Source organism: Calypte anna, chromosome 4, assembly GCF_003957555.1.
Source record: "Calypte anna isolate BGI_N300 chromosome 4, bCalAnn1_v1.p, whole genome shotgun sequence".
NCBI classification, from domain to species: Eukaryota; Metazoa; Chordata; class Aves; order Apodiformes; family Trochilidae; genus Calypte; species Calypte anna.
This window is the reverse complement of record NC_044247.1, coordinates 15,097,114-15,124,663: the sequence shown is the minus strand read 5'-3', so window position 1 is coordinate 15,124,663 and position 27,550 is coordinate 15,097,114. Positions and strand designations below refer to the sequence as shown.

At 42.4% G+C, this 27,550-nt stretch overlaps 1 protein-coding gene across 1 annotated transcript in view; it reads left to right on the top strand.

The window, feature by feature from the left end:
- COL4A6 (collagen type IV alpha 6 chain) overlaps positions 1-26,772 on the top strand; it is a 38,571-nt gene extending 11,799 nt beyond the window's left edge. The window contains exons 7-34 of the mRNA XM_030449406.1: positions 903-995; positions 2,580-2,696; positions 3,365-3,418; positions 3,669-3,738; positions 4,423-4,533; positions 5,347-5,496; positions 6,998-7,158; positions 8,050-8,229; positions 8,805-8,988; positions 11,393-11,464; positions 12,752-12,973; positions 15,327-15,497; positions 16,029-16,172; positions 16,409-16,534; positions 16,851-17,032; positions 17,873-17,947; positions 18,298-18,448; positions 19,155-19,262; positions 19,654-19,725; positions 20,678-20,752; positions 21,164-21,280; positions 22,051-22,212; positions 23,120-23,218; positions 23,505-23,651; positions 24,362-24,478; positions 25,228-25,419; positions 25,614-25,900; positions 26,512-26,772. Of these exons, the coding sequence (XP_030305266.1) occupies positions 903-995; positions 2,580-2,696; positions 3,365-3,418; positions 3,669-3,738; positions 4,423-4,533; positions 5,347-5,496; positions 6,998-7,158; positions 8,050-8,229; positions 8,805-8,988; positions 11,393-11,464; positions 12,752-12,973; positions 15,327-15,497; positions 16,029-16,172; positions 16,409-16,534; positions 16,851-17,032; positions 17,873-17,947; positions 18,298-18,448; positions 19,155-19,262; positions 19,654-19,725; positions 20,678-20,752; positions 21,164-21,280; positions 22,051-22,212; positions 23,120-23,218; positions 23,505-23,651; positions 24,362-24,478; positions 25,228-25,419; positions 25,614-25,900; positions 26,512-26,772 (3,900 nt within the window). The remainder of the gene's footprint in view (positions 1-902; positions 996-2,579; positions 2,697-3,364; positions 3,419-3,668; positions 3,739-4,422; positions 4,534-5,346; positions 5,497-6,997; positions 7,159-8,049; positions 8,230-8,804; positions 8,989-11,392; positions 11,465-12,751; positions 12,974-15,326; positions 15,498-16,028; positions 16,173-16,408; positions 16,535-16,850; positions 17,033-17,872; positions 17,948-18,297; positions 18,449-19,154; positions 19,263-19,653; positions 19,726-20,677; positions 20,753-21,163; positions 21,281-22,050; positions 22,213-23,119; positions 23,219-23,504; positions 23,652-24,361; positions 24,479-25,227; positions 25,420-25,613; positions 25,901-26,511) is intronic.
- Positions 26,773-27,550: the final 778 nt, after the last annotated feature.

The following is a 27,550-nucleotide window of genomic DNA, read 5'->3' as shown; positions in this document are numbered from 1 at the left end:
AAAGGACTGAGCATAGCTGACTTCAAAGCTGGAATACCTGAACTTAGTGTAACCACAAGAAGGAAGGCTCCTGTCTGGAGCAGTGTTCTGACCATCAACCATAAATGAGGGCTTCAACAAAGTCCTAGAGTGCTCTCTACAAAAATGACATTTTGCTGCTCTGAACACTTCCTCCTCTTGGGACTAGAGGGAATACACTGACCTCTGTATGCTTGGAGCCTTTGTCATCATGAAATAGGCTAAAAAGTTGCTTTTTCAGAATACTAGAAGAGAGTTTACTTTAGACAGAGCTAAAAACAAACTACATATTTGTTGCTTTTAAATTGAAATGAGCTCTTAATCACCCACAGTACCAAAGGGCTATGCTGTCTGTTACAGATGTAAAGACTTGAAGATTGTGTGTATCAGTTACTTTGTTGTGGGGGCAAGAGGTGAAAGTTCAGGCACCACTGTAGATGCCAGCATTGCTCCCATTGTATGCATCCTAATTAAGTACAAAGCAATAAAATATTGATCTTGTTCACATTTAGGGTCCAGTGGGTCCCCCTGGGCCACCAGGTCCAAAAGTAAGTACCTACCTTTTTTATCTTCTTTCTACACCTGCATGCTGGATTTTTTCAGCAGTGCTATGAGCTTAGATGAAAAGGGTGCTATTGTTTTTTCTTTCCCAGGGTAACATGGGATTAGGATTTCAAGGAGAGAAAGGAGAAAAGGTTGGTGAAGTCTTAGTTTTTAGTCTGATCTTTTGACTTGCATGACCCAACCCCTGTGCCAGCATTCAGGCACATTGGTATTATTTGCATGGAATATGATTAGGAGTGGCTTTTTCTGATTCAGAAGCCTCTTCCATAGGAAATCAAACATGCTCAATCTATCTTAATAGCTTCTTCTTTTGACAACAGGGTGATGTAGGGCTGCCTGGCCCTCCGGGTCCCCCACCATCCACTGGAATACTGGAATTCATGGGATTTCCAAAAGGAAAGCAAGGAGAAAAGGTTTGTAAATTCAGTTTACAAACCCTCCCCTACCCCATGCCCCTTCATTCAAGGCTGAATAAAACTACTGGACAGTGAGGGCTTTTACATTTCCAAGTCGAAATAGTTTTCTATATTAGTTTAATCTGCCAGAATAGAATAAAAGCATTATTTATTGTGTTCATCTCTTTCCCTTGTCAGGGGGAGCCAGGCCCTCAAGGATTCCCTGGAGAGGAAGGATTGCCTGGGCTGCCGGTGAGGACAGAGAAGAGATTTAATAGATGCCTAACATGGCATAGATGGTTCAACACCCTCTAAATAGCTCACAAGGTCTCTACAGGAGTTTCTAGGCACCCAAGTTCTTTGAAAATCTGTTTAAAATGCCCACAAGACTTTTTGAAGGGTGTAGCTGTAATCTGATAGAGTTTTTTGTCCTGGGAGTACGAAGATGATGCTGATGCTGTTCTGCTTCAGACGTTACAAAGCAGCCTTCATTTCAGTACCTGGAATCTGCAGTTTGCAGCAGACCCCCAAGTGGACATTCCCTCCCCGTGGCCACTTGGTGGCAGTGTTTCGTGAGCACTCACAGAATGCCAGCCCTAATTTTAAAGTACCCCTTTTTCCCCCCTTTAGTTCCATCTAGACATATTTTTTTGTTACTTTACTTTAAAGCTGTAAAGCATATGTGTATCTTTCTGCCTGTCTATACAGATCCTGTTTTAAAATGGGCTGTTTAACATAAGTGCTCATAAACTCAGGAATGGGTTGCATCTTCTCTGTGTGAATCAACAACAATATCCCTGGATTCCAGAGAGCTATGTCCCAGCTTATAACCTCTTGTAAACACAGGTTATTTTGATAAATTTAGGGAATAAATATTTTGTAGACCTACTGACTAAGCAGATAAATTGTTTGCCACTTTCTTCTACAGAGAGATGTTGCTAAAAAGATGTGCAAGAAAAACCTGTGCATGGAACACACAGTTTGTTATTAGCCTTTCTGGATGTGTTCCATTATGTGCATGGTTGGCTTTATACATCACAGGAGGCCCATTGAAGCTGGTGGGTTGAACATTTGTGTGAACTTAACCACAGCCATAAGATATTTCAAGACTGAAGCTTGAAAATTGCTTAACTACTGTAACTCTTGCTGAAATCAAATCCTGGTGTTCTATCTCTGGATTTGATACTTCTTGCTGACTGGGAAAACCACCAAATATTTCCAAATGTTGACCATGAAAATGCCTGTTTTGTGTCATTCTTAGGCTTTAGAAATGATAAAAGGTGCTCTGAGAACTCCCTCGAGCTACTGCTGTTAAAGAAAAAAGGAGATCTGAAGTATTTTCTAAATGTAGAACACAATACAGAGTAGGAGTGGCAGGACTTTGGTGTTCATAGCATGGTGTTACTTCAGCATGGTCCTGAGAGGTGCTGTGATATAAATTGGTAGAAGTCATGGGAAATGACAAAGATAATGTACAAAGATAAGTCAGGGTGATGCAGGTTTTCTTTCTGAGGCAGCAGAGTCCTGGCAGACACAGTTCCCCTTGTCTCTCAATTTTAATATTTATATTAATAGATGAATTTGTGCTGATTTTTTCCTTAGGGCTGTGCTATTCAGTTCCAGCCAGAACACAGATTTAATGTTGTCATTTTTCCTCAGGGTTTTGAAGGTGTTGGAGAAAAAGGAGAAAAAGGTGTGCCTGGCTTACCTGGTGGTAGGGTAGGTAACTTTACAAAGACCTTAAATGCCTGTTCTCAAACATATGAAGGATCTTTCATCAACAGAAGCATATAGGGTCCCATAGTAGCCAACTCCATACAATAACAGAGCCAATATATAATTCTTCCTCAGTAAAAGCTCTTAACCAGTGCCAGAACCAGCCATGAGAGAACACAGATATCTGGGGAAGAAATGAGCAAGCTGGCAATAGATGTTTGTCTAACTGGGCAATGAATGTGGGAGTTAACAGCATGCTCAGTCACACACCAGCCACAGATTCTTCAAACCACTGTGTCCCTGCAGAGATGTGCTTATACACAACAGGAATTCCACAGCATTTTATTTTGCATGTGCAGAATAAACTGTGAAGGTAGGAAGTCATGATTCTATTTGGTTTCATTGCAAGTTTTACCTTTTCATTCTTTGGTGCTGAGATATTTGGAACCTGATATAGTAAGACCAGACAGAGGTGAAGCCTCTGAGGTTAATATTTCTTTTTGCTGTTCTAGGGTCTTTTGGGACTGGATGGATCTGATGGGATTCCAGGGAGAAAGGTGAAATATCTCTTTTTTTACTGTACTTACAGTTACAGTCTTAGCTAACAAATATTGGCACTGTCCCACTGTGTCACTGTGTAATGATGTTCCCCTTGTGTGACCTCTTCGCAGGGTCATCCAGGTGTTCCAGGCTACCCAGGACTGGATGGAGTTGAAGGCATGAAGGTAACTTCTCATATGAAAATAATTCATTGCTGTTTAAAAGATAGTTCTATGAATAAGTAAGTGTAATTTCCCCAACCAAATCTCCTCTTTGCATCTGTATCACTCTAATTTTAAGTATGTTTCACTTCCTCATTTACTTTATTGTTAAGGATAAAAACAAATGGTTGCTGAACTATGAACACTCAGGTATTTTAATACCTTTGCAATGTTCACCCATCTGAATGTAATGTGAATCTCTATTCTTCAACAGGGTGAATTAGGTGACATTGGTTCCCCAGGCCCTCCTATTATTATTGACAGGGAAGGTCTTGTCATTTCAGGTACACATTTCCATTTTATTTTGGAACTCATCTAAAACGCTTTTTCTCTTTCCTCTTACTGTTTCAACACTTTTCCACAGTCTGTGTTGGGCCTAACCCTTCCCTTGGTATTGTTTCCTTTAATTTCTGTATTTTTGGCATACAGATATGCTTAGTCCCCTGTTTATAGCCTCAGAGTTTACAATTAACTTTTCATCCTCACATTGCAGGGTGATATGTTTCAAGTCAGAATGAAATTCTGTGTGTGAGCACAGGGGAGTGTTGTGTGTCTACCTGTGTGTCTGTCTTCAATTACCAAGGAAAAATGACATCCCTGTGTTGCTTGGAAATGGGTACTCTGAAGGATATTCTGCTATTATTTGTTGTTTGATGTGGTAAGAATATTGCTGAGAAAAAGAGCTTAACTAATGCCATGACTGAATGGGAGCAGTCTCTGAAGGGGACAAGCTGAATGATCTCTCCTGTTCTTCCTCCTTCACATGCAGTCAGGTTTGAAAAAGCCTCTAGAAGGTCAGAGGGATTCTTTCCCCATTATTGTTGACTTTGACCAACAGACTTACTGCTAATGGCTTGGCAGCCTTTTCTGTCCATGAGATCAGTGGCCACCAGGGTTGTTGAGTGAACACAGGCTTTCAGCAAAAATTCTCATGAGATTTTCCTCCTTTTTCTGTATTTGCCTAATAGGTGCCCAGGGTGACCCTGGAAGCCCGGGAATACCTGGTCCTCCAGGAGATGAAGGGATCAGTGGTTTACCAGGCCTACCAGGAGCTCCAGGGTTTCCAGGCCTGGAAAGAGGTAAAGCAGTTGGTACCAGTGCCCTTAGCAGGATGGTTTCTGTGTTTGATGCTGAGAAGACTCTGGGTAGTGGCTTGGAGCCACTCTGGGTAGTGGCTTGCTCCTCCAGTTGGCTGCTTTCCAGGCTGCTGCATGAGACACAGGGAAACCAATATATTGGCTTCCAGGGAAGCAGAATTAGTCCCACAGTGATTGCAGCCAGGTAAGTCTTCAGGTGTGGAAATTTGCTGCAGCCCTGTACACAGAAGGCTGCTTGTTTGATTTTCATTTCAAATGAGCTGATGGGCAGAACCTTTTCTACATTTCAAATATCAAATGTTTTGAAAAAATATTTCCTTTCATATTTGCAATAGAGAGCTAGCAGACTGGCTTGATAAACCCACTGTTTGTCCCATCAGAGATGTCACTTGAAAATTTATGTTTCACTTGAATATGATCTGTAAAGTCTTCAAAGATCCAGAAACAAGGAACTACTAGAGCAATTATCTGACTCAAAGGAAATCATATTCTATTCAATCAAATTCTGTCTATTTCTATTATATGATTCTTATAGAAAATAAAAAGACTGCAGTCTTACATAGTTAATTGTCTAAGTGATCAGTAGGACTTTACTGCCCTGGGAGGTTCTTTGGATGACTGAAGAATTGTGTAAATGAAAGCCATTTAGTGCCTCTGATTATTAAGTTTTCCTTTGTGTACAATTATAAATTGCTCTGTGCTGAAATGTTTGCAGTTCAGGCAACAACAGTAATTTTCACCTTAAAAATACCAAAATGTGTTTGTTGCTGTATTCCTTGTATTGTTGTTGTCTAGATGGAATGGGCCCTGGAGGGTCTCCAGGTATTCCAGGTGTGAAGGGTGAACTGGGAGAACCAGGGAGAGCAACAATTGGATTACCAGGGTCTCAAGGCAGAGAAGGTTTGCCAGGCCTGCCAGGAGCACCAGGATTGCCTGGTTCACCACGTAGGTATATTTTTAATATTTAATTTTATATATGACTCTGAGAGAAACAAGGCAAATAATTTATATCTTTATTTCTTTGCCAGAGAGGATTATTCATCTGTTAATCTTAAATGTTTGGTTGACTCATTGTGATTGTAGCTCACAACCTTAAATATAGTATATAGTATATACTATATCTTCTGATTTATCCCTTCAACTTCTACCCATCCCTTCTTCTATCCATCTGAACTTGGTTAGTACTTTGGCCAACTGTTAACTCTTTGAAAAAGTGCAGTGGTAGCAGAGCAGAGGAATAAAACTGTTGCATCCACATTGTGAGAGCTTCTCCTTTTCTGTATGAGAAGCCAGAAGCAAATGTATGGCAGAGGATTGGAGCCTGTGATTTCAACCAAGTTCCATCTACCTGGGGAAGTTCCACACTTTCAGTTTGCTCTGGTCCTATCTCTATCAGTTGCATGACTGACATTGTGAGTAGTTAATGAGCTGGAAATCCACCTTCCCATGGCTTTTGCTTCCCTTCTCTCCATTTATAGGCCCTTCATTCCGCCCAGACACAATCCTGGATGGAAGGACTGGAGCCCCAGGGGAGCCTGGACAGAGAGGGCTGCCAGGAGCTTTGGGTCCAAAGGGGTATAAAGGTAACTGACTCTTGTTTTGGGAGAGTCTTTTAGTGGTCATTGGGCCTCAGGAAGATATTGACACATGGTCAATATCCTAAGTTATGAGGTAAAGTGTCTTTATGACAAATTGCAGGCAGTTGAAATGGAAATAAGGAGCCAACAGCTTTTACAATTTAGAGAGTTATGCCCAGCACTGCCAGCAAATTCCTTTTTCCTGCTCTGCTGAGGCTGATAGGCAGATAAACATCTCATACCCAGAAAATTAGCTAAGTTAGTTATACATTAAAGACATAAGACATAGTGAGACTTAGAAATAAAATCTTGTTCAGTGCTTTTTGCTATATAGGCTGAAAATTACAGAGAAAATTTTATTCTCCTCTGTGCTAAGTATGATGAGAATTTGGGTCCTAATGTGGCAAAAGCCAGGATGACAGAGACATGGCTGTGCTTTGTGACTATTTGGGTTCATGGCCAGTTCCAATGCAGGGAAATAGAAAGATATCCTGCTGAAGGTCATTGTAACCTACTGTGAGTGGGAGTGTGGATTTGTTTTCTCTGACATACAATCTGTTTTAAAAACCACCAGACCTCTGTCCTAAAACCATCTGCTTAGGAGTCTAAACCTTTGGGAAGAGGTCAAGAAGTGCTAAGGTTCACTCTGCACATGGTGATTTGGTGAGATGCCTTGCATAGAGATTGACCTGGATAAAAACTGAGCTCCAGTTGCTTGATAATTGACACCAGAGCAGAGGAGGCACAAAATCAAACCACATGAGAATGGTTTCATCCTAACTGAGTCAAATACTGCTTTCACAGCTCTTGCAACTGGAAAAGGTCTTCATCCAAATGAAACTGAGTTAGAAGTGTTGACTATTTTCCAGGAGAGGCAGGTGATTGTGCTTGTGATGGAGGAGTTACAAGAACTGGACTAAAAGGCATCTCAGGCCCACCAGGTCCATCAGGAAGCCCTGGTCTGCCTGGGATCAAGGGCATTGGTGGAGACCCAGGCACTGTGGGTGCCCCAGGACTGCAAGGCCCTCCGGTAAGGCAGGAGTTTTTATTGAGTGTCATGAATTAAGGGAGAAAAAGGGCCCCTGTGCAATTGCTGGTGTTGATTGTAGTAAAAGCAGAATGTGTTTTTTGTATAATTTCTTCTACTTGTTTAGATTTAAAAAAAAAAAAAGCAACATAAAAACTGATCTGTGAAAAGAAGCTGAAAGTACAGAAATCATCAAGTAATCTGCACATTTAGCAGTCAAGATAAAAACCAGTAATAATTATTCATGGATTAGACCCTGGATTAGATCCAGGGTTCTTCCTAAATGAGGGCTGGCTGGGAAAGCAGATATACATCTGCATGGAGGGAAGACTTGAAAAGATAAATGGTGAGATCTTTCCACATCATTGCTCAGAGCTATGAAAACTGTGTGCCATAGATCCAGTCTCTTTCTCAACTGCTGCATGCTAAATACATATGTGAGACTTGAGCTGTGTATTTTGTTTAATAGCAATCATAATAAGCATTGCTTGTTGGCAGTATTTACTTCTGAAAATCAGTCATTAAAATACCAGTATTTTGTCTCCAGAGTGTCTTTATCAGTGTCAGTAAATGCAGCACGCCAAGTAGTAGGGAAGAAGATTAAATAGTCTCTGTTATATCATAAGTGATGTAATGTTCCCAAATACTATCCAAGGTTGCTGTCACTGTAGTGCTATAAATGAGGGTTTGGATTGCCACTGTAAAGCTGTAGTGGCTCAATTAAAACATTTGGGAATAATCAAACTTTTGAAGTGTAATTTATAGAGTAGAAAACCCTTTAGAGATTCTTTCCAGCTCCAGTCATTGTGACCTGGCTTCACATGATATATTTAAGAAGCAAAGCCTTTTATCTGCATGTTGATATTCCTGGTTTTGTTATCTTTTGGTCTGTAGGCTTCAGCTGGTCAGCAAGGTCCTCCAGGTCTTAAGGGAGAAAAAGGGGATTCGTCCTTTGCAACAGGGAAAGGTGCTCGTGGGGACCGTGGTACCACAGCACCCAGAGGACCCCCAGGCATCCCAGGAAGCCCTGGCAGGGATGGACTCCCAGGCTTGCCAGGACCACCAGGCCCCCCAGTAAGTTCAGACTAATTTAGCAGCAGTTCTTGGGATTTGGAATAAGGAGCAGAAACAGTGGAAATGTCTGGCTTACAAATCCTGGTTAGCCCTGTGGTAAGTCTCCAGACACATAAAAAGCTCACAGTCCCTAAACACAAATTGGTTTTGGTCAGAGTTTACAAAATGTCACTCATTATGCTCCTGGCTACCTGGGCAAAAGATAAACTTGCAGTAGTGGGGTAGACCCTGATGTTGTTTTGTGTTGGGTCCTGAAAGATAAAAGGCATTGTAGGCATAATTAGGAGCCAAATCTTGGAATAGAAAAATCACACCAGAATCTTTTTAATTAAAAAGGAATTTCATGTCTTTCAGCATATGTAATATTTACATTTTGGCAAAGCCAACTTAAAATATTATATCTAAATAGCCACTGAGTTTTCCTGCATTTTGAAATAATGGTGGATAATTTGCAGTGGTTTCCATGTTCTAAACCTTGCACAGGGCTGACCAAATTCCTACACACTTGTTCAAATGATGGTTGCTCTATGTTCATCTCTTTGATTTGCAGCTCTAATTGTCTTTGCTGTGCACAGGGTGATGGTGGCCTAGGCTTCCCAGGTGAAAAAGGATTACCAGGATTACCTGGTCCTAAAGGCCATCGTGGAGAGACTGGTTCTCCTGGCATTGGGTTTCCAGGTCCTAGTGGACTTCGTGGGCCACCAGGTGACCCAGGAATGGATGGATTTCCAGGGCAAGCAGGACTTCCAGGCCCTCCAGGTAGGTGTTGCTGAGTCTGCTCTAATTTTGGAAAAGTGCAAAGCTTCTGTAAGATGCATGACATTCACACAGCAATCACAGCTTTCTCAAGTTGTCATGCTCAGGAGGACACACATAATAGGCAACAGATCCTCAGATAGATTGGACTGTTTGCTTCCCTGAGGTACTGAAGTTTGGCTCAGTTGACCTGTCATTGTGTGCACCTAAAGCATACTATATTGACAAATGATAAAGCCAGTAAATATGGGTGTGATGAAGTGTCACATATTCTGTTTTATGTTCATTTTCAGAGTTTATAGTGAGTTGGATGGAAAGTCCTCTGTTTTGTGTTTTCATGAGAAAATGCCTGCAAAGAGCTTGTCCCAATGTCTTGATTCCTTGTCAGCCATTTCAGTGTAATTTAAGATAAGCTTTTTTTTGTTTTGCCACTGCTGCCTTTCAATGCATTTTTCATTCTTTCTATAATTAGGCTTCTAGGCTTACAACTCAGTTAGCACCCATCATGCAGAATCAGTTTGCAGGCATATTATTGTTGCATGTTTTTTCTGTCCTGATAGCCTGATGTTCTGAGTTCCAAAGCCTTGGCAGTAAAGCCACTGCAGGATGAGGAATGGGCAGAGCAATCTTAAACCCAGGGGGAGGTGAGAGCTAGGCCAGCATAACACTGGGAAGGTTGCACAGACATGCTGGATGGCATGTTACCTCCCATCAGGGTCATGCTGGGCTGTTGTTTCAGGGTGAGGAGGCAGCTAGCATTAATGTCCCCCTGGAACAGGCTGCATAAGCTTTTTTTCCAATTCAAGTCACATGCTAAATGCTAATAGGTTTACTAATTCATGGCTATGAATGCTTACATCTTTGTTTGGTAAATTGCCTCCCACAAAATCCACTAAATTAAAATTGCATGGTAAGATAAGTAAAAAGTAAAGTGCTCTATGGATGATGTGAACTCCAGATATTCTGTAGAGCACACCAGAAGCCAGCTTATTATGAATGCTACATCAAAGCTTTGCTAACAATGAGTGCTCCTGTGTAGAGGAGTATCTACAGTCAAAATATGTGGGAAAGTGTGAATAAGTCATTAACCAGTTCAGTTTGCACCTCCATAGAGATGTGTAAGAAAACTTGTGAATGCATCCTTCCCTCCATACTAGGAAATAATTTGCATACATTAAAAGACCCTTTTGATGTAGTAAATTTCATCTAATATAAAGAAATGTGGGTGGGTGAAGGAAATAATCATGTCTTACACTGCCTCAGCTGAAAGCCCTTATCATGAAAATGAGGAAAGACATTGAAAGAGAGGCTGTGACCTATTGAAGTTATGTCAAAGACACCACTGAGGAATTTTGCTGGAGGTCAAACCACATGCAGTGAAACAGATGAAGCAGTCTTGCTTTTGAAAAGTCTAACAGTATTTTACAAAAAAACTAGACTGATTTTACCTGCTATTATGAGATTACTCAAAAATGTTGGAGTTCCCCATATTTCAATTTTATGCCTGACATGATGGTTTCATGATGGTCCTTGATACTGGGTTATTAGTCTGTATGATAATGTAGGGTATTCAGTAGCTGGGGAACCCTGGGGTTTTCTTATATCATTTTTACAACAAGCCTCAAATCATTTTGCAAAACACCCAAGGAAACAGTCCTGTTTGCATTTCATTTACCCTCACATGAAATATCCATTGTTGAAATATTTTCCTACTGGCTAGTAATGTAAAATACAAACTACTACTGTACAGGTATGTTTATGGAAAACTCATATAAGCCAGCCCTTGGAGCCATGTGATGTGAATGCAACAATACTGAACTTCCCTTTCCATGCCAGTTCTGCCCCAAATGCTTTTTGAAAACTGTCATTCTTTATTGTGCTGTGCATGAGGAGGAAATGTTTTAGGGATGGACCCCCACTTCTTATTTTGCAAAGCACTCAGCACCAGGCTCACATTGGATTGCAGAAGACCAGAACTGGAGTTTTTATTTTGTGTCACTACCACTTAACTTTTATTTTATCAGAAGAATGCCCTGTCAGAGTGTACCCAGGTGCAGGCAGCAACATCTGTGGTACCTCTAGCTATGGCAGTGCCTGTTGCTTAACTGGAGGACCCGTTGCTGAGTGCAAGCATTTGGCAAGTGGTCCCCAGCAGTAGTTGGTACCTTTTACTGGTCATGCATTAAGTTAATAGTAGGGATAAGATTGGACAATCACCCAGCTCCTAATGTCTTTTCTTTACCATCAGGTAATTAAGATGTCAGCATAAGAGATATTTGATGTGCATTAAGTTTGCTCACTGACATTTAAGATGTGTTCCCTGAAAAATATCTGGATATTAAATCTACCTCTTCAAGCTGTCTCCATGAAGGGGGCTGTGTGTAACCTCAGTGTTTCTGTGTTTCAGGTATCACCTTGCCCTGCATAGTTCCAGGAGCATATGGGCCCCCAGGGACTCCTGGCTTTCCAGGATTGCCAGGTAGGGAGACAAGCTGGTTGTGATGTACTGCCTGACTTCTAAGAAGCACTTATTGCTCAAGGCAGATAGTCCCTGCTAATTAATCTCCTCTGAGTGATAATTCCAGAGACTTACCTAGCAGAACAATGTTTTTTTTGTTTTTTAGCAGAGACTAGGCTTAAATCCCACGGAGGGTCATGGCTGTACTGTTTTTTTCCTTTCAAGTAGCCTCTGGACACAGACCCTCTCCTGTGTTTATGTAGCTGATGAAGCAGACATATCCTTGAGTCTTTCTTTATTTTACATTGCATATCCAACAACTCTTTTCAGCATTGGCTTTGTAGAGAAGATCTGATCCTGTTTTTTCATGCTGTGCTTTTGTCTTCTGTTGTTTGTTCATTAATATTATTCATTAATATATTTCTACCCTTAGGACCCAAAGGCAGCAAAGGCTTTCCTGGCATTCCAGGCCAACCTGGTTTACATGGATCAAAAGGACAGCCAGGGTCTGCAGGAATAATAGGCTTGCGAGGGGAACCTGGTAAGCAGGAAGTTACTGGAAATATTTTTATTGTCTACTTAATGTGTACAATATTTTATCAACAGATTATCCCACCCTATAGGCTACTTTTCTGCCTGGTGCATTCATAATGCTCAATTGAGAGCTGCATTGTGCTCCTTCCAAATGCAACCTCTGAAAGCAAATGGTTGCAGCTTGGAAGATAAAAAGGAATGTTCAGGATACTTATTACCTGCATATAATATTGTATCACTGCTGGAAAAAAAGAATCCACCATCATCATGTGCTGTGTTTCAGTCTAGATGAAGCAGTGCTCCCCAGTGCCAGAAGTTATCTGAAATAGAGGACAGAGTAAGAAAGATGTGATGCATCTCACATCTCTGCAGCTTATGTGGTTGACAGTGAGGTATTACCCATCTGTAGCCTGAAATGACCATCTTTTTCCTTTTCTCCTTTTTTTCTCATTTTTGACCAATCTTCAGTCTAGTGAAACCAAGCTCTGACTAGCTGCAGCTCCTAGATACTCCTAAAGTATTATTTTCTTTAAAAATATATAACATAAAATTTAGAAAGTGAAAGGATATTTTAACCACTTTCAGCAGTTTCATTACTTTCTGTTTCCAGTTATTGTTTCTAATTCAGTAGTGAAACATTTAAACAGTTTTCAACTTTCCAAACATCATCTTGCACGGCAGTTTTTAAAATGTATATTTTATTGCAAGCAGATATTCTGTACTTCTGCTGAGTGACATTTACTGGTTTGGTTTGGTTTGGTTTTTCTCTGTGAGGCTTCCCTGGGCCTCGAGGAGAGCAAGGCTCACCAGGTCTTCCAGGACTGGATGGAACAGATGGTTTGCCTGGAAAAATGGGTGCTTCAGGCTTAGCTGGAACAAAAGGAGCACCTGGAGATGTCTTTGGTGCTGAGAGTGGAGCCCTGGGAGAGCGTGGCAGACCTGGACTCCCTGGTGATAAAGGGCTTACAGGTGATCCTGGATTTCCAGGACCGAAAGGTAGGCACTGATACTGCTTGTATCAAACTGTTTCTCTTTCAAGAATCTTTCCTCTTTTCCAGTCTCTTTAAGGTACTGTCTTAGCAGTCCTCTGAGCTGCTCACGGGTGGCAATTTCATGGTTTTCTCTTACAGCCTCATGCAACTCAAAGGCTTTTATTAGAACTACGTTTTTAATGAAAGGTGTGATTTTTTTTATTTTATTAGTTGTGTAACCTCCCACCCTTCTGTTCCCAGGGTTAGATGGAAGACCAGGCCTCCTTGGCATTAAAGGAGAACAGGGTAATCCAGGATATTCAGGTGTCCCTGGATTGAGGGGACCTCCTGGTCCTGGAGGTCTTTTTGGCATTAAGGGAAAACCAGGACCCTTGGGGCCTGTTGGCCTTGCAGGAGCACAGGTATGTAATGTCTTCAAATGAAAACAAGTAGCTAAGCTGAATGCTTCCTGTGGAGGAAGTGTGGGAGTGATTTGGCATCTGCTCAAAGTGAGCTTCTACCTCTGCTTAGGGGTAAGAGTGCAGAATTTGAGCCTTTTGCCTCTGACTCTGCTGGATGTCTGGGTAGAAGACATCTATCCTGGACTCTCTTATCACAAGGCTGTAAGAAATACAGGAGAAAGCATCTTGATGTCTCTGCTCTTACATGCTGGCTGTATAATTGACTAATCTTCATTTCCCATTTTCATGACAATTAATTCCCAGTGTAAAATGGTGCTTGAAATATGACTGATAGACTGAAAAATCATTGGCTTTCTCAGAGCAAGCACTTCAGTCTTCTCTGTCTGTTTGCTGGGATGCAAGAGAAATTTATTTGCCCTCACTGTAGGGGAGAAAAACCCACACCACTTGAGTACAGCAGCATCTCTCAAGCTGCACTAAAATGTTTCATGATAACAGAATATGCAAGACTTGGGAACCAAGCAGACAGTGACCTGGGAATTAGCAGGTGCTGGCCTGTGATATAACTGTTCTGACACACAGAATGACATTCCTGGAGTACAGTGACAACAAATGGGTGAAAGCAATAGCATCATTGGAGATGAAAAATCACCACATTTTAATACAGTTTTTGTTTTTTTAAGATTTTGACATAAGCATTGCTTTTGCCTCTCCATTTTTTAATGTTTTTGGACTGTATGCCATTGGTGACTTTCCTTCAACTGTTCTTAAAAAGCTCCCATTGCTAGGAGGATGAGCTCCAAATGATTAAGTTTTTTGCAGCTGTAGTCTCTCTGAATCATTAATTTCTTTTGTACCCTTGTTCTTTCTGTTCACATATTTTGTCTGTTTTTTCCTTCACCATGTTTCTTTTCCATTTATCATCAACTCTCCATTTCTGATGTCACACTGTTTGGTTATGGGTTCTTCACATAGGCTGTCAAGGTGAGAAAATGCAGTGTAGCACAAAAGCTCATGGACTAACAGCCTAGCTTTTAATGCTACAAGAATTGCATTGACTGTAGGTGATACCCCTTATTATTGCTAATCAAACCAGAAGGCAAAGAACCATTGCAGTGAGAATGCTCAGATAGTAACAAAGCCTGAAGTCTATAAGGAAATCCTTAGTATGTACAGATTTTAAGTCTGGTTATTTTCTTTATATCCTTAAATCAAGCAGCCAATTAATCTTCTCTTTTAAAGAATATTGGATTGTAACTTAAAATGTTTAAACAGGGTATAACAAAGCTCATATGTTGGGTGCTACTGCTGCAAATGCCATTTTTCAGAAGGCACATGATTTTCTCCTTCTCTTCCTCCTTGGATCTGAGCATTCTGTTTTCAATGGTTTGAGCCTTTATTTAAAATTGTAAACCATTACAAAACTTCAGCTAGAAACATCCTGAAACATTTAGAGGCATGACATATGATGTTGGGGTTGTGACAGCACAATCAGAAGCTTGTTCCCTTAGTGAGCAATTTGCTCAAGAGGTAACACTTTAAACTACCAAGGTGAAAAAGAAACTTGTAAAAAAAAGCCTCTCCAATTGATCTCTGGTTCCCCCAGAGGATGGGGTAGGTAGCAGAAGCTGGCATGTCTGAATCTTGATGATAAAGGTAAGACTGGTGCACTACAGCTTAGTGTCTGCTAAAGGATACAACCATGGATTCATCATAAGGGGTTTCACTCTTGCCAGCTGTGTAGTGATGTAGGCAGTAACCCTCTTCATAGGTATTTTATTGGTAGATGACTAATGCTTTTGCAGTTCTAAGCTTTTTGCCTTCTAGTAGGCTGCATGTGCCATAAGGTCCATTTGTCATCTTAAAAACAATTCTGTGTTTAAAGAATTTGGGAAGCTGTCCACAAATTGTCCTAGTGTGGCATATTATATTGAGTTCCTTCTTATATTGATTCAGGACTTCCTGGAGTCAAAGGCTTGACTGGGGATGTAGGTCCACAAGGCCCTGCTGGTATGAAAGGCTTCCCAGGTCTTGATGGTGCTCCAGGATCTCCTGGAGAAAGAGGATTCTTAGGGCCACCTGGGCCTTTTGGTCAAGATGGACGTCCAGGTTTCTCAGGGACAAAAGGTATGTGTTCCACCAGGGGAACAGTCTGAGATTACTGTGCCCACAAAACAATAACCTTGCTAATACTAATTTTAGTCCCAACTTGTCAGAAGAGAATGAATTCCCAGCAAGTGAGGTGTTAGAATCCATTTTGCTGCTGAGTTACAAATTATGAGTGATGGATTTAATTATCAAATAACAGCCATAAGAAGATCCATCTTGAAGGACTTGAGCCCTTATGGAAAAGTATCATGCAAATCAACATAGAAAGACAAGAAAATTGAAGAAATGGGGAATAGTGCATTAAATTTATAGAAGGGAGAGAATGAAGCACAAACCAAATGGGAAGTAAAAATTTACAACCTATGTGGTCATGAAGCACTGACACAATATCTGCTTACTTGGAAAGTCCTGTGTTAGTTTAGGTGGAGAGCAGTAGAGCTGTGTAGCATGTTGCTGTCTTGGAGCTGCCTCTACCTACTGGCAAGGTGGTTATGTGGTGTGTCAGAAGAGACTCCTTTGCTATTTCTGTTTCTCAATTTTTCTATACAGGTGAGAAAGGGTCTCCTGGACTGCTTGGTTTCCCTGGCATGCCAGGCCTGCCTGGTGTCCCTGGGGTGAATGGCTTTAAAGGAGCTCCTGGCACAGCTGGAGGAAAAGGGAGCCCTGGAGCTGTGGGACTCCAAGGTCAAAAAGGTAAGAAAAAGCTGAAAGGCTCTGCAACAGAGGAACTTTAGAGTTCTGTTGTTTTCTTCTAACTATTGTGTTCTTTCCTTCCTCATGAGTACTTTGGCCCAGCTGCCAAAGGTGCTGAGCAATTACTGATGAATTTGCATCAGGAGACATGGAAGCTCTGATTTTGTCTGCCAGCTCCTAGTGTTATACCCATTCTCAGTTAGTTTGCAAGACTTCATGTCTTCTTATTTCTTCAGGTGACAGAGGTGATGTAGGTCCACCTGGTCCTCCTGTCCTTGGGCTTCCAGAACAGGCACTGCAATTCAAAGGAGACAAAGGAGATCCTGGGTTAGCTGGACTTGGAGGATTCCCTGGACCTAGAGGTATTACACAACACTGTAGTTAGTTGCCATTATCTGCTGCTCAGTCACTGCACTTATTCTCTGTGAGGTATGCTCTGTCCTTTTGACAGCACCTGCAGTATTACTACCTCCTGTTCCACCATTCATGTTCTAGTAAGATTTCTGTGTGGCAAGTCACAGAATTTTGAGAGAACAATTATCTTTTGAAGCTCTGTTCTACACAGACAATGCCATCTCTTTCTCTTCCTTAGGGAGAGCTTTGGTAACAAGTCAATTGACCCAAATGAGCTGAATGTCTGTATTATGAAATGAAATTACACTTTATTATATAACCTAGGTGATAAAGGAATCCCAGGAAGCCGTGGACAGCCTGGTCTCCCTGGTCCAGTTGGGTCAGCAAACAAAGAGAGAGGTCTTCAAGGTGACCCAGGCTTCCCTGGTCCACCTGGACAGCCTGGGCTTCCAGGACAGAAGGGTTCACATGGTATCACAGGATTTCCAGGAATGCCAGGAGAGAGGGTAAATAACTTCCTAAGTTTCTTCATCTTCTCTGAGTGATCTTAAGAAAATCCTGTGTTCTAGTGGGGACTTCTGTAGCAAAGCAGCAGAAGTTGGTGGAATTTTTCCTTACAAAACTTCTAGATTGTTTTTGTTTGGTTCATTCTGTTGAATGACACTTTTGATTGTATTTCTTTCTATATCTCTGAGGTCTCTTGTCCCACATGACCCCAAACTTGGAACAGCAAGAATAAAAAGCAATGGCTAATTTGGGGTTGGGGTTTTTTTTTGTTTTATTTTTTAGGGCTCAGATGGTATCACAGGTATACTTGGATTCCCAGGACCTGCTGGCCTCCCTGGTCCAAAGGGTAAGAAATCTCTCATAGTACACATGGTCTTTCAGTGCAACCAGTCCTAATATTTATAACTAAAACGAAAGAGTAGTGTTCCAGAAGTGTCTGTTGCTCTCCAGTGACTGGCTCTGAAGCACATGTCCCCTTGTAAGGGGCTTCATTCAGATGAGACCAGTTCCAACCCAAATGTTCTGGTCCTTTGAAAGTTTGGCCACTGCCCTGTGTGAAGCATGCTGGACAGTAGGAGAGCTCCCCTTCTTTCTCACCTCCTTGTGTCAGAAGTATCAAGGGCAGGATGTTTGTTTTACCACACATTTGCATGAGTCTGTTTGCATCTATTGCTGGTTTTAAGCATTTTCAAAATCAGGTACATCACTTATGATTATCTTTGTTTGCCCCATGGACTTGGAGGGTAGGCAAGGTTTATTTTCATAAATAAGGCTGTTAAGCCTCAAAACTGCTCCCTGCAGTCAGGTAATGGCCTTTTCACCATGTCTTTCTTTTCCAGGTGACCCGGGAGAATCTGTTGGAATTCCTGGCATTGCTGGAGCAAAGGGAGAGCGAGGGGATCCTGGGTTCCCAGGTAAAGTAGCCTTTGATTATTCACCTCAAGAATGCAGAATTCTAGAGATGAAACAGGATAGCATTGTCCAATTTGAGTATTTTTGTAATATCTAAATTTTTAATACTTTAGTCCTCTCCTGAAAGTGAGATATGAGGAGTCTGGAATTCCAGGTAGGACACAAATCTAGATGATAATAAATGCATCCAAGAAGAGCCCAATTCCAATGATGGATCTCTCTTTACTTTTGGATCTACACTTGTATTTGGCACCCAGGGAGTCCAGTCCAGGGCCCAGAGCACTGCTAAGCAGACACAAGTGCTGCAGCCTCAACATAACATGTTTCTCAATCTCTTTACCCCTTCCTCCAGTTTGATTTGTTCTGTAGCATGGTGTCTGGTTTTATCCTTTCAGGAGAGAGAGGGAGAGAAGGACCTAAGGGTGAACCAGGTTACCCAGGAAGCACTGGGATGAATGGACTCAAAGGCAGCCCAGGAGATCTTGGCCAAGAAGGACCAGCAGGTACTGGACTAAACATCTAAATTCTGCAGTTCATGATGTAACTGTGGAACAACCTCTCTTTGTTGTTTCCTTCATCGTCATGGCCTGTCCTCACCTGAGAGGCTTCAACAAGAACGTAGGAATTCTCTGACACCAGTGTAAGCTGTCACCTTGTCCTGTTGTGACTGATCCTGTGGATCAACCACCTAAGCTTAAAGGAATTCCTTTGATAGACAGAGAAGGGCTCAGTTAGATACAAGCAGTATCAGCTTCTTTCCTGCTGCTTATTGGGCAAGACTGCTCTAAAATCTTCCATTGCAGCACTTCTGCCCATTTTCTCTCTTGAGACAAACCTACCCAGGATGGCTACAAGTACCTTTGGGTAGATTCTCAAATTGCTATCGGGATTAAAGATGGTAGAAAAGTGAAAGTTTTTGTGGGAATATTTTATTTGAAAAACAATGAGTAATTTGGTATATGAACTGTTCCAATGTGTCACTTATTGATAATGAAGAATGTCACTGCTATGATTTAAAAAAAACAAAAAAAGCAATCAAATAAACCCCTTGATACTGTTGTGCCAGGAGTCTTAGCAGAGATTTGCATCTGGTTTTGCTTTATCTAAATACTAGTTTATTCACCCATCTTATGAGTTAATGTAGGAACAGAAGCTGTAAGATGGAGCTTTGGATGTGTAATACAGGAATGTTTTTCTGCTTGTTTTTAGGAATCTCTGGAAATGCTGGGCTGAGAGGAAACCCTGGGCCACCAGGACCTCCAGGACAGCCAGGAGCTGTCGGATTCCCTGGAGCTCGTGGAGCAGCAGGACCTAAAGGTATATCTGGAGCCTGCACATGGGGGCAGAAATTGAGTCAGAAAAGTATTGTTTTAGCCAAGTTTCACAGCAGGCAGGCAGCACTCCCAGCTGTGCGTGGGAAATCAGCTCATTTCTTGGCACTGTTGGTGCAGGCACCAGCTGCTAGAAATGAGCAGAGAAGTGGCTGGAAAGGGAGAGGCTCTCACTTGGTTTGGATCACTGATGGGTGCACATTGAGCATAAAGCCAGTCAGAGCAGTGGGAAGGGTTTCCATGAAGGGGAAACTTGACATCCTCTGTTCCTCTGCATGTCAAGTTTCTCTCACACATTGTAGTCTCCATGAAACATCTAATGCATTTCTACCCAAGCAGCTTATTTGCTTATTTTTGTGTTCTCAATGTCTCTTCAGGGTTTCATGGATTTCCAGGTTTGAATGGTTTGAATGGCTTGCCGGGCACAAAAGGATCTCCTGGAACACCAGGTAAAGGAAACAGGTAGTAGAAGTGTCATAGCTGGGGAAATAAATATCCTGATCTATCACAAGAGCAGTGCTCCCCACAAAATTGCCCTGTGTCACCTAATTCTGTATTTAATTATATCCTGAACTTAAAGTTCAGGATACTGAATGTGCATGAACAAATTCTTCTTTGATTCCAGAATGAACAGGATGAAGCCTGTGGAAGCTCTTTGTGGAGCAAAGAGTTTTTTCTAGTGATGGTTGTCCTTGAGTTCCTGAAGGACTGAGTCACTGCTGGAAAGTTCATGGAATGAAATCATAAAACTCTTCCATTTCTAATGGCTGCTTGATTTTAGCAGAGCTGCATCAAATGCTTGCTTTGAGTTGGTGTTAGTGATGCCATGTTTCCTGACTGCTTTCCATAGCCCTCCATTAGATGGAGCTCAGGAAAGACATCAGTAAAATCAGAAGCTAATTTCTTTGATTAGATTCTGGATTCTGGTTTTGGGAAGCTTCTGCTAGATTTATTCAGATTTATAACTTTATGATATAGACTGTGGTTCTGTTTGCAGTGTTTTACAGAATGTAAAGAGGTGGAGAAAGAGCTTTCCAAAGAGACTGGTTTAGTTGCAGTCATCTTGTCAAGCAGCACTTAAGATTTATGGCAGACATCTTATGCATGAAAATGGACAAACAGTCCTGATGTGGACAACTCAAACAACACCTGGGTTTTCTTTCTTTAAAACATTCTCTATCAGAGAGAAAAAACAGTCTTACACTTCTCTCTCAGCATCTTACAGGTGCACAACCAGAGTAGCACATGAGCCACCAAATCTCTTTCTGTTGCCCTACTGCAAACAGCAGAGACAGTAGTAATGGGCTAATTTTTTTATTACAGATGGGTTTGTGTAATAATTTAACTGCTGTTAGGCAATTGGAATAGGCTCTTTTTTCTTTGTTTACCATGTTTAATTAGGTCTGAGTGAAGCTGGACTGAAAGGCCCTGCAGGTCTCCCAGGTCCAAAGGGTGAAGAAGGTTCTCCAGGCTTGGGTAGGGGTGCTCTAGGATTCCCTGGACCAAAAGGCTCATCAGGAGACGTGGGTAAATATCAGTGTTCTGGAAGCCCATCAGGATGTGATGTGGCCCCTGTTAATGGGTTGTATGGAGAGCAGAATAACCAAAAAGAACCCCTAAAGCCCCAGAGGTGTGTAATAGTTTGACAGGCAGAAGTTAAACCTGCAGTGTGGTTATGTATTTGAGAAACAGCTGGTTACATAGCTCTCATAGTGTCTATACCTGTCCTGAACAGCAGAGTATAGTGATTTTTTTCCCCCTCACACAGTGAGATGTTTCTTTGTTCTCCTCAGTATAAACACTACTCAGCCACCACTTCTGTTCATGTCCAAGAAGATGGCTGAAGAGTTCTGGGTACAATCTCTCACTTTGTATTTCTTATTCTAGGTCCCCCTGGTCCTGTGGGACTGCCTGGCTTGCCAGGAACACCTGGAACTTCTCTTCCTTCTGATATACGTGGGAGACCTGGGGATGCTGGCCACCCAGGAACTGATGGGAGTCCAGGTATGATGAGAGGCCCCTTAGGGACTAGCGAAAGGGATTTGTTTCTTTTTGTGTGTCCTTTGAAGAGCTCTCAGGGGAAAAGGCTTAGATAAGTACCATCACTTGAATAACCTGGGGTTTAGATCAAGAATTGAGAATGAGAAGATCTGTTTTCAGTTCCTGCTGTTGCAGCCTGATTTGATTTAATATCAAAGCTCTCTAGTCCATCTTAATCCCATCTATTGTGGTACTGAAGACAGACTTGGGCACCAAGTTGTAGGTACAGCATAGTATGTTTAAATTTGGATACCAACTCCATTTTGGAGCTGTAATCATAGGCTCTGGGTAAAGTTGAGAAGTATCTTGTGTGAGCTGTGTGAAGTTCTCCTGTGTGAGATGTGTCATGGTGGCACTGGTACCTACTCAATACTTCCCAGCCCTATTGGAGAGGGATGGATCTCCAGCCCTTTCCCTGGCCAAGGATTTGAAGTCATTGCTCTGCTTCTCCTGGGGAATGTCTGAGTCACCAGCCCAGCTACCAGGGCAGGCAAGGGCTATGCTGGGGCCCAGAATTTGAAGCTAAATTACTGTGCTTAAAAGGATTTAAAAGCTTATGTGACCTAACTGGATGAAAGCAGGTGGAGTCTGCTGCTTTTCCTTCAGGAGGAGGACAACCCTGGAAATACAAACACCCAGACAATGACTGTCTTCTACAAAGACATGCTGGGGATAGTCCCATTGCTTACTGTGCCTGAGAAGCAGACTGTACTCATTACCCCTGTTCTCTCTAGGTCTTACAGGTCCTCCAGGGCCACGAGGGCCCCCTGGCCCAGCTTCTGACCAAGGTGACACAGGCAATCCAGGTTTCCCTGGTGTTCCTGGCTTGCGAGGCATTAAGGGTGATGTGGGACCCACTGGTCCAATTGGTCTCCCTGGAGCATCTGGATTCAAAGGTAATCTTGCCTTGAAAGGCTCTGAGTGTGGTTTGGCAGCTGTCACCTTGCTGGCAGGAATGGCTGTCATGTGGTCAGTGTGACTGCTTTGAAACTCATCCTCATTCAGGTGCAACCACAGCAGAATTGATTAAACCTTCCCTTTTGGCCCATGCAGGTTTTACCTACTGACTCCAAAAGCAGCAAAGTGAGGCCAGCTCCATGTGCTGTGTTCTTCAGTGTGTCCTTAATGATTTTTTTCTTTTTTTTTTTCTTTTTTTTGGTTTTCTGACTAGATGATGTAGATGCAATGGTGCTGTGCTTGTTGACTACACTTACCCACTTGGATGTGCTGTCTAGGCAAAGAGTGGGGATGCTGTTTCATCCTACCTGTCATGTGTGCTCAGAGGCAAAGTGTGGTGGATTTAGGTCTCCACAGGAGGCTAAGAGGATTGTAGGAGTTAAGAGGTCTTGTTCAGGGCTAAGGCAGGGAACAGGCTGCTCTCTCTTTGGTCTCTGCCAAAGGAGACTAGAGGACAGCTGCAAGGTAGCAAGGTTCCAAAAAAGCCACACAGTTCAAAAGCCAGGAAAGGATGGAGAACCATTTCCAGGTGAAGATCTGTATGTTAACTTTGTAGGCTGGCAGATCCCCATCCCTCTGCTGTGCATAGATATGGATGTGCACAGGAAAGATGTGTACTCCCCAAACACTTCCCCTGGGTTACCCAAGGAGGAGGAAGAATGCTTCCAATAAAGTGTAATTATGTAGCAGTGGAAATTCTTATCTTGAGGCTCTACAGATGGTCTGGACATCAAAAAGGACACAGAAGTCTTTTGTGGTCCCCTATGCTGCTCTTGTCTTTGCTGCCATCAGTGTGTTTCTCAGCTGTGGATCAGAACCAGGGCTTTAGCTGTGGTATCTTTGCAGGTATCAGAGGGGAGCCTGGCCTTATGGGGATGCCAGGAAAAGATGGACCTCCAGGGGATCCTGGTTACCCTGGGCTGAAAGGTGAAATGGGTCGTCGAGGTGAGTACTGGAGGATTTGGAAAGCTGTGCTTGGGTTTGGGCTGGGAGACATTTCAGAGCTCCCTTAATGGTCTTATCTGGGGGACTCTTTAATTTTCTTAGAGAAATAAATGAGAAAAGAGCTTGACACATCACTTGTTACAAAGACACTGAATCCTGATGTACTAGTCTTAATTTAGCATACTTTTCCTTTATGTCAGTATTAGCATCAAAACTGGTGTTTTTTGGTTGGTTGGTTGGTTGGTTTTTTGTGAAGTGCTTACCCTGTCATTTGCATTGTGTGTAGGTCTCCCTGGCCAGCAAGGGGCTCCAGGTATAACCCCCCAGCCAGAAGAAATCACAGCCCCTGCAGGGTTACCTGGTCTGCCAGGTATTGATGGTGTCCCTGGCTTTGATGGAGATCCTGGATTCCAGGGCCCAGCTGGAAAACCAGGTAAGAAGTACATTCAGATCACTGAAATGCTCACTACCCTGAGACTTTTTAAAGACTTGTCAAACTGGTATTGGAGGAAGGATTGGAAAGGTGAGTTTAGGTCAGGTCAGTAGCTCTAGTTTTACATAATATTTACACATAATGTTCAGTGGCCTGAACATTAAGGCCAACTTTCTAGTTTGATAAAAAAGAGTGAAATCAAACAAAAGAAATCACTTTAAGTCTTAAAACAAAATTTCAGTGAGGTAGCTCAACTTTCTTCAGCTTACAACCATTATAACAGAGGATATATATAACATATATATATATATATTATAACAGCTGGACCATTATAACAGAGGATTCTGGTTTTCACAGTGGCTGTTATCTTGCAAGACAGAGGTGAGAATGAGTTCACAGACTTCAACAGCCATGAAGTTAAAACCTTAGGTTGCTCTTGTGGCTTCAGACTAGAATAAGTATCTTACTCCAGATCTCAGTGCTGTGTTTTCAGCCTTGTGTAATGTTCACCAGCGCTTCTTAATCCTTGAACAGACCATGTGTGAATCAGATCATGTGGAATCCCTGTAAGGGGTTAGTTCTTTGTAACCACAGCTGTTAGTGAGCTCTCAGCATGGCTGCTGACAAAGTATTTCTCTTCTGGAACATGAGTGCAGGACTTGAAGGCATTAGTATGAAGAAATAACAGTAATAATTGTATTTCATTTCAGGTACAAAAGGACTGCCAGGAAGATTTGGTTTGAAAGGACGGGATGGTTTACCTGGATCACCTGGTGTAGCTGGGGATCCAGGACCCTCAGGTGCCCCAGGACCACAAGGATATGAAGGTAATTTTATGATCTGGGGAACACAAATGAGGAAGAAGCAATCAGTAGAATTCTACAGGTTCTGTAAGGATCCTCCAGATACCAAATTGCCTCAGGAAGACCAGGGGATGTACAGAATCTTGTGTCTTGTGTCTGCCATGAATTCAGTTCAGTCTTCAGTGGGGAAGATTTTGTCACATGTCATTGTTGTCTGTCACTGCTGGCTTTTCCTAGGAAGAACTCTGAAGATCTCTTGGTTTTAATGTTATGTGGGAGTCATCTTGAAGATCTCAAAGAGTGAAATGTTATCACAGTGAAGACAGCTGTGAGGGTTAGATGGTTGAGGAAAGGCATGGTGAGAGACAGAAGATTTGGACTCTGCAACAGATCTGTTGTATGACTTTAGGCCTTTCTGTGTCAAAGAAATATCATGATGAAGAGCACTATAGCAAAAATGAATTTGTTATATTTTGGTTGATGCTTTGAGATCCTCAGAATTATTGTTCTGTGAGATACATGCAAACACATTGGCACCAGAGTTGTTGGGCAAAGAAAGAAAATGAAATGAGGTAGGTAACAGATTGGTGCTACTGTGAAATGACTGCTTTTGGAACCAGTAAATCTAGTTATTCATACAACAACCATCAAAACAAGGTTGGGCTTCTTACTGTACAAGACTGACATAAACACAATGACAGCAATGCCTGAACCTGGTGTAGAGCCAGCTGATGTCCACACTGTGGATTAGTGACTCCTTTTCTGTCTTCCAGGTGCTGCTGGGAAGCCAGGCTCACTTGGTTTGCCAGGAATGCCTGGTCGGAGCGTAGGGGTTGGATACACTTTAGTGAAGCACAGTCAGTCAGACCAAATCCCACCTTGTCCCATTGGAATGAATAAGCTCTGGGATGGCTACAGCTTATTATACGTGGAGGGGCAGGAAAAGTCACACAACCAGGATCTTGGTGAGTTGACAGAATTCTCTCAGGCAACATTGGCCAAAATCATATTTTGAAGGAGAAGTCTTCACTGGTACCTCAGAGGTGGTGGAAACCTGCTTGGCCAGGATCTTGTGCCATCCTCCACCACTCGTGTCTGGTGTCTGTGATTTGGAGCATTTGGCAGCTGCCTGGTGTGACCCCTTCTCCAATTCTTCCAGGTTTTGCTGGCTCCTGTTTGCCTCGTTTCAGCACCATGCCTTTTATTTACTGCAACATCAACGAAGTGTGCTACTACGCCAGCAGAAATGACAAATCCTACTGGCTCTCCACCACTGCTCCCATCCCCATGATGCCAGTGGACAGTGTCCAGATCCCACAGTACATCAGTCGTTGCTCTGTCTGTGAGGCCCCTTCCCAGGCAGTGGCTGTGCACAGCCAGGACATCACCATCCCACAGTGTCCCCTTGGCTGGCGCAGCCTATGGATAGGATACTCCTTCCTTATGGTAAGGATACTGTGGCTAATGCAAAGGCAGCTTTAACCATTTCTAGATCTCCTCTTTAATCAGATCATGGAGACTCTATATGAGTTACTTACAGGAAACCAGAGCCCTGGTAGCTTCTTGCCCTAGTGCATTTATCCACCCAAAGGCCATCTTTATCAGCTGGCCTGCTGCTCAAGTTTGTTCCCATTGAGCTGGCCTTTGCCCGTGCCCTGCTCATCTTCAGCAGTGACATTGATGCAGTGGATCTGTACTGCCACAGGTACTTGTTGTTCTTCAAACAGAAATGCTAATGAAGCTACAGCATTGTCTTAATCCCCTTTCTCAGTGGAAAAAAGCAGAGTGTTTTCCATTGCACTTCCCTACGATCTCGTTAGTGTAAAATTGTTAGAAAAGTATGAAATCAGCATTATTGTTCCCAAATTTTCCCAGCCTGCAAGTGAAAAGCTGGTTTTCTAGGGCAATGTATTCAGCCTTTGCTTCTTCACCTCTAGTCCACCAGACAGTCATAGCCAAAGGTGCTTTATTCCTTTTCCCAGTTGCTCTGGAGGACTCCTGGTGACCTCCCATTCTGTTCCTGGGAACTCATTAAATAAGTCACCTCTTTATTTCAGCACACTGCAGCTGGTGCAGAGGGTGGAGGTCAGTCCCTTGTCTCACCTGGCTCTTGCCTGGAGGATTTCCGTGCCACTCCGTTCATCGAGTGCAACGGTGCCAGGGGAACCTGCCACTACTTTGCCAACAAATACAGCTTCTGGCTGACAACAGTTGAACAGTCCCAGCAGTTTGTCAGTGCTCCTCCTTCTGAAACTCTGAAAGCAGGACAGCTCCGGACAAGGGTCAGCCGCTGCCAGGTGTGCATGAAGAACTTGTAGCAACAGAAATGCAGTGGCTGTTGAAGTCTGGGTCACTGAAGTCAAGGCATCAATGATGTGAAGAAGGATCAGTTTGTAAACTTGCTCTGTGTGTGGTTGGTGGGTGAATCCAGAGTCCGAATTCTGCAAAAATCAAGTGTCGTGTCCAGCAGTTCGACTGCACGCAGAGGAAAAAACCCAGTGCTTTGAAACCTTTTTTTTTTTTTTTTTTTAAATAGAACATGGTGCTATGCTTTTACTTCCATGGAGTTCTTTCCCCCTCATTTATGGCTACCTCAGAAAAGTCTCTGCAAGTTCCTCTTCACACCAAAGAGTAACTGGTGTCTCAGATGGCACCACTCATCTGTCCAAGGCATGTGCCAGTCATGGAGAGCCTGCTCAGAAGTTTTGCTTTTTTAGAGTCTTTGCAGACAGAATATGGTTTAGTGTAAGGGGATGAAGATTCATTCTCCTATGAAATACAGAGTTAGCTAAAATTTATCAGTGCATTGTAGATGACTTAGTATTTCTAAGCATTGATAACTGACTTCCTTAGGGAAACTCAAAGATTAATTTGCTTTGCTTATTAAACAGATGGAACATTCTTTCCTCCAGAAAAGACAGGTAATCCATTCTAATCCAGATTTCCATCCACTTTAAAGAGCCACCTCAGTGAACAAACACAATTTTTTATGTGAAGATGAATCCAGAACATCTCCAGCATTTGCCATAGCTTTCTATTGAAATATATTTCAGGTAAAGTCTGAGATCTGTGCTTTTCTTCTTGCAGTCAAATGAT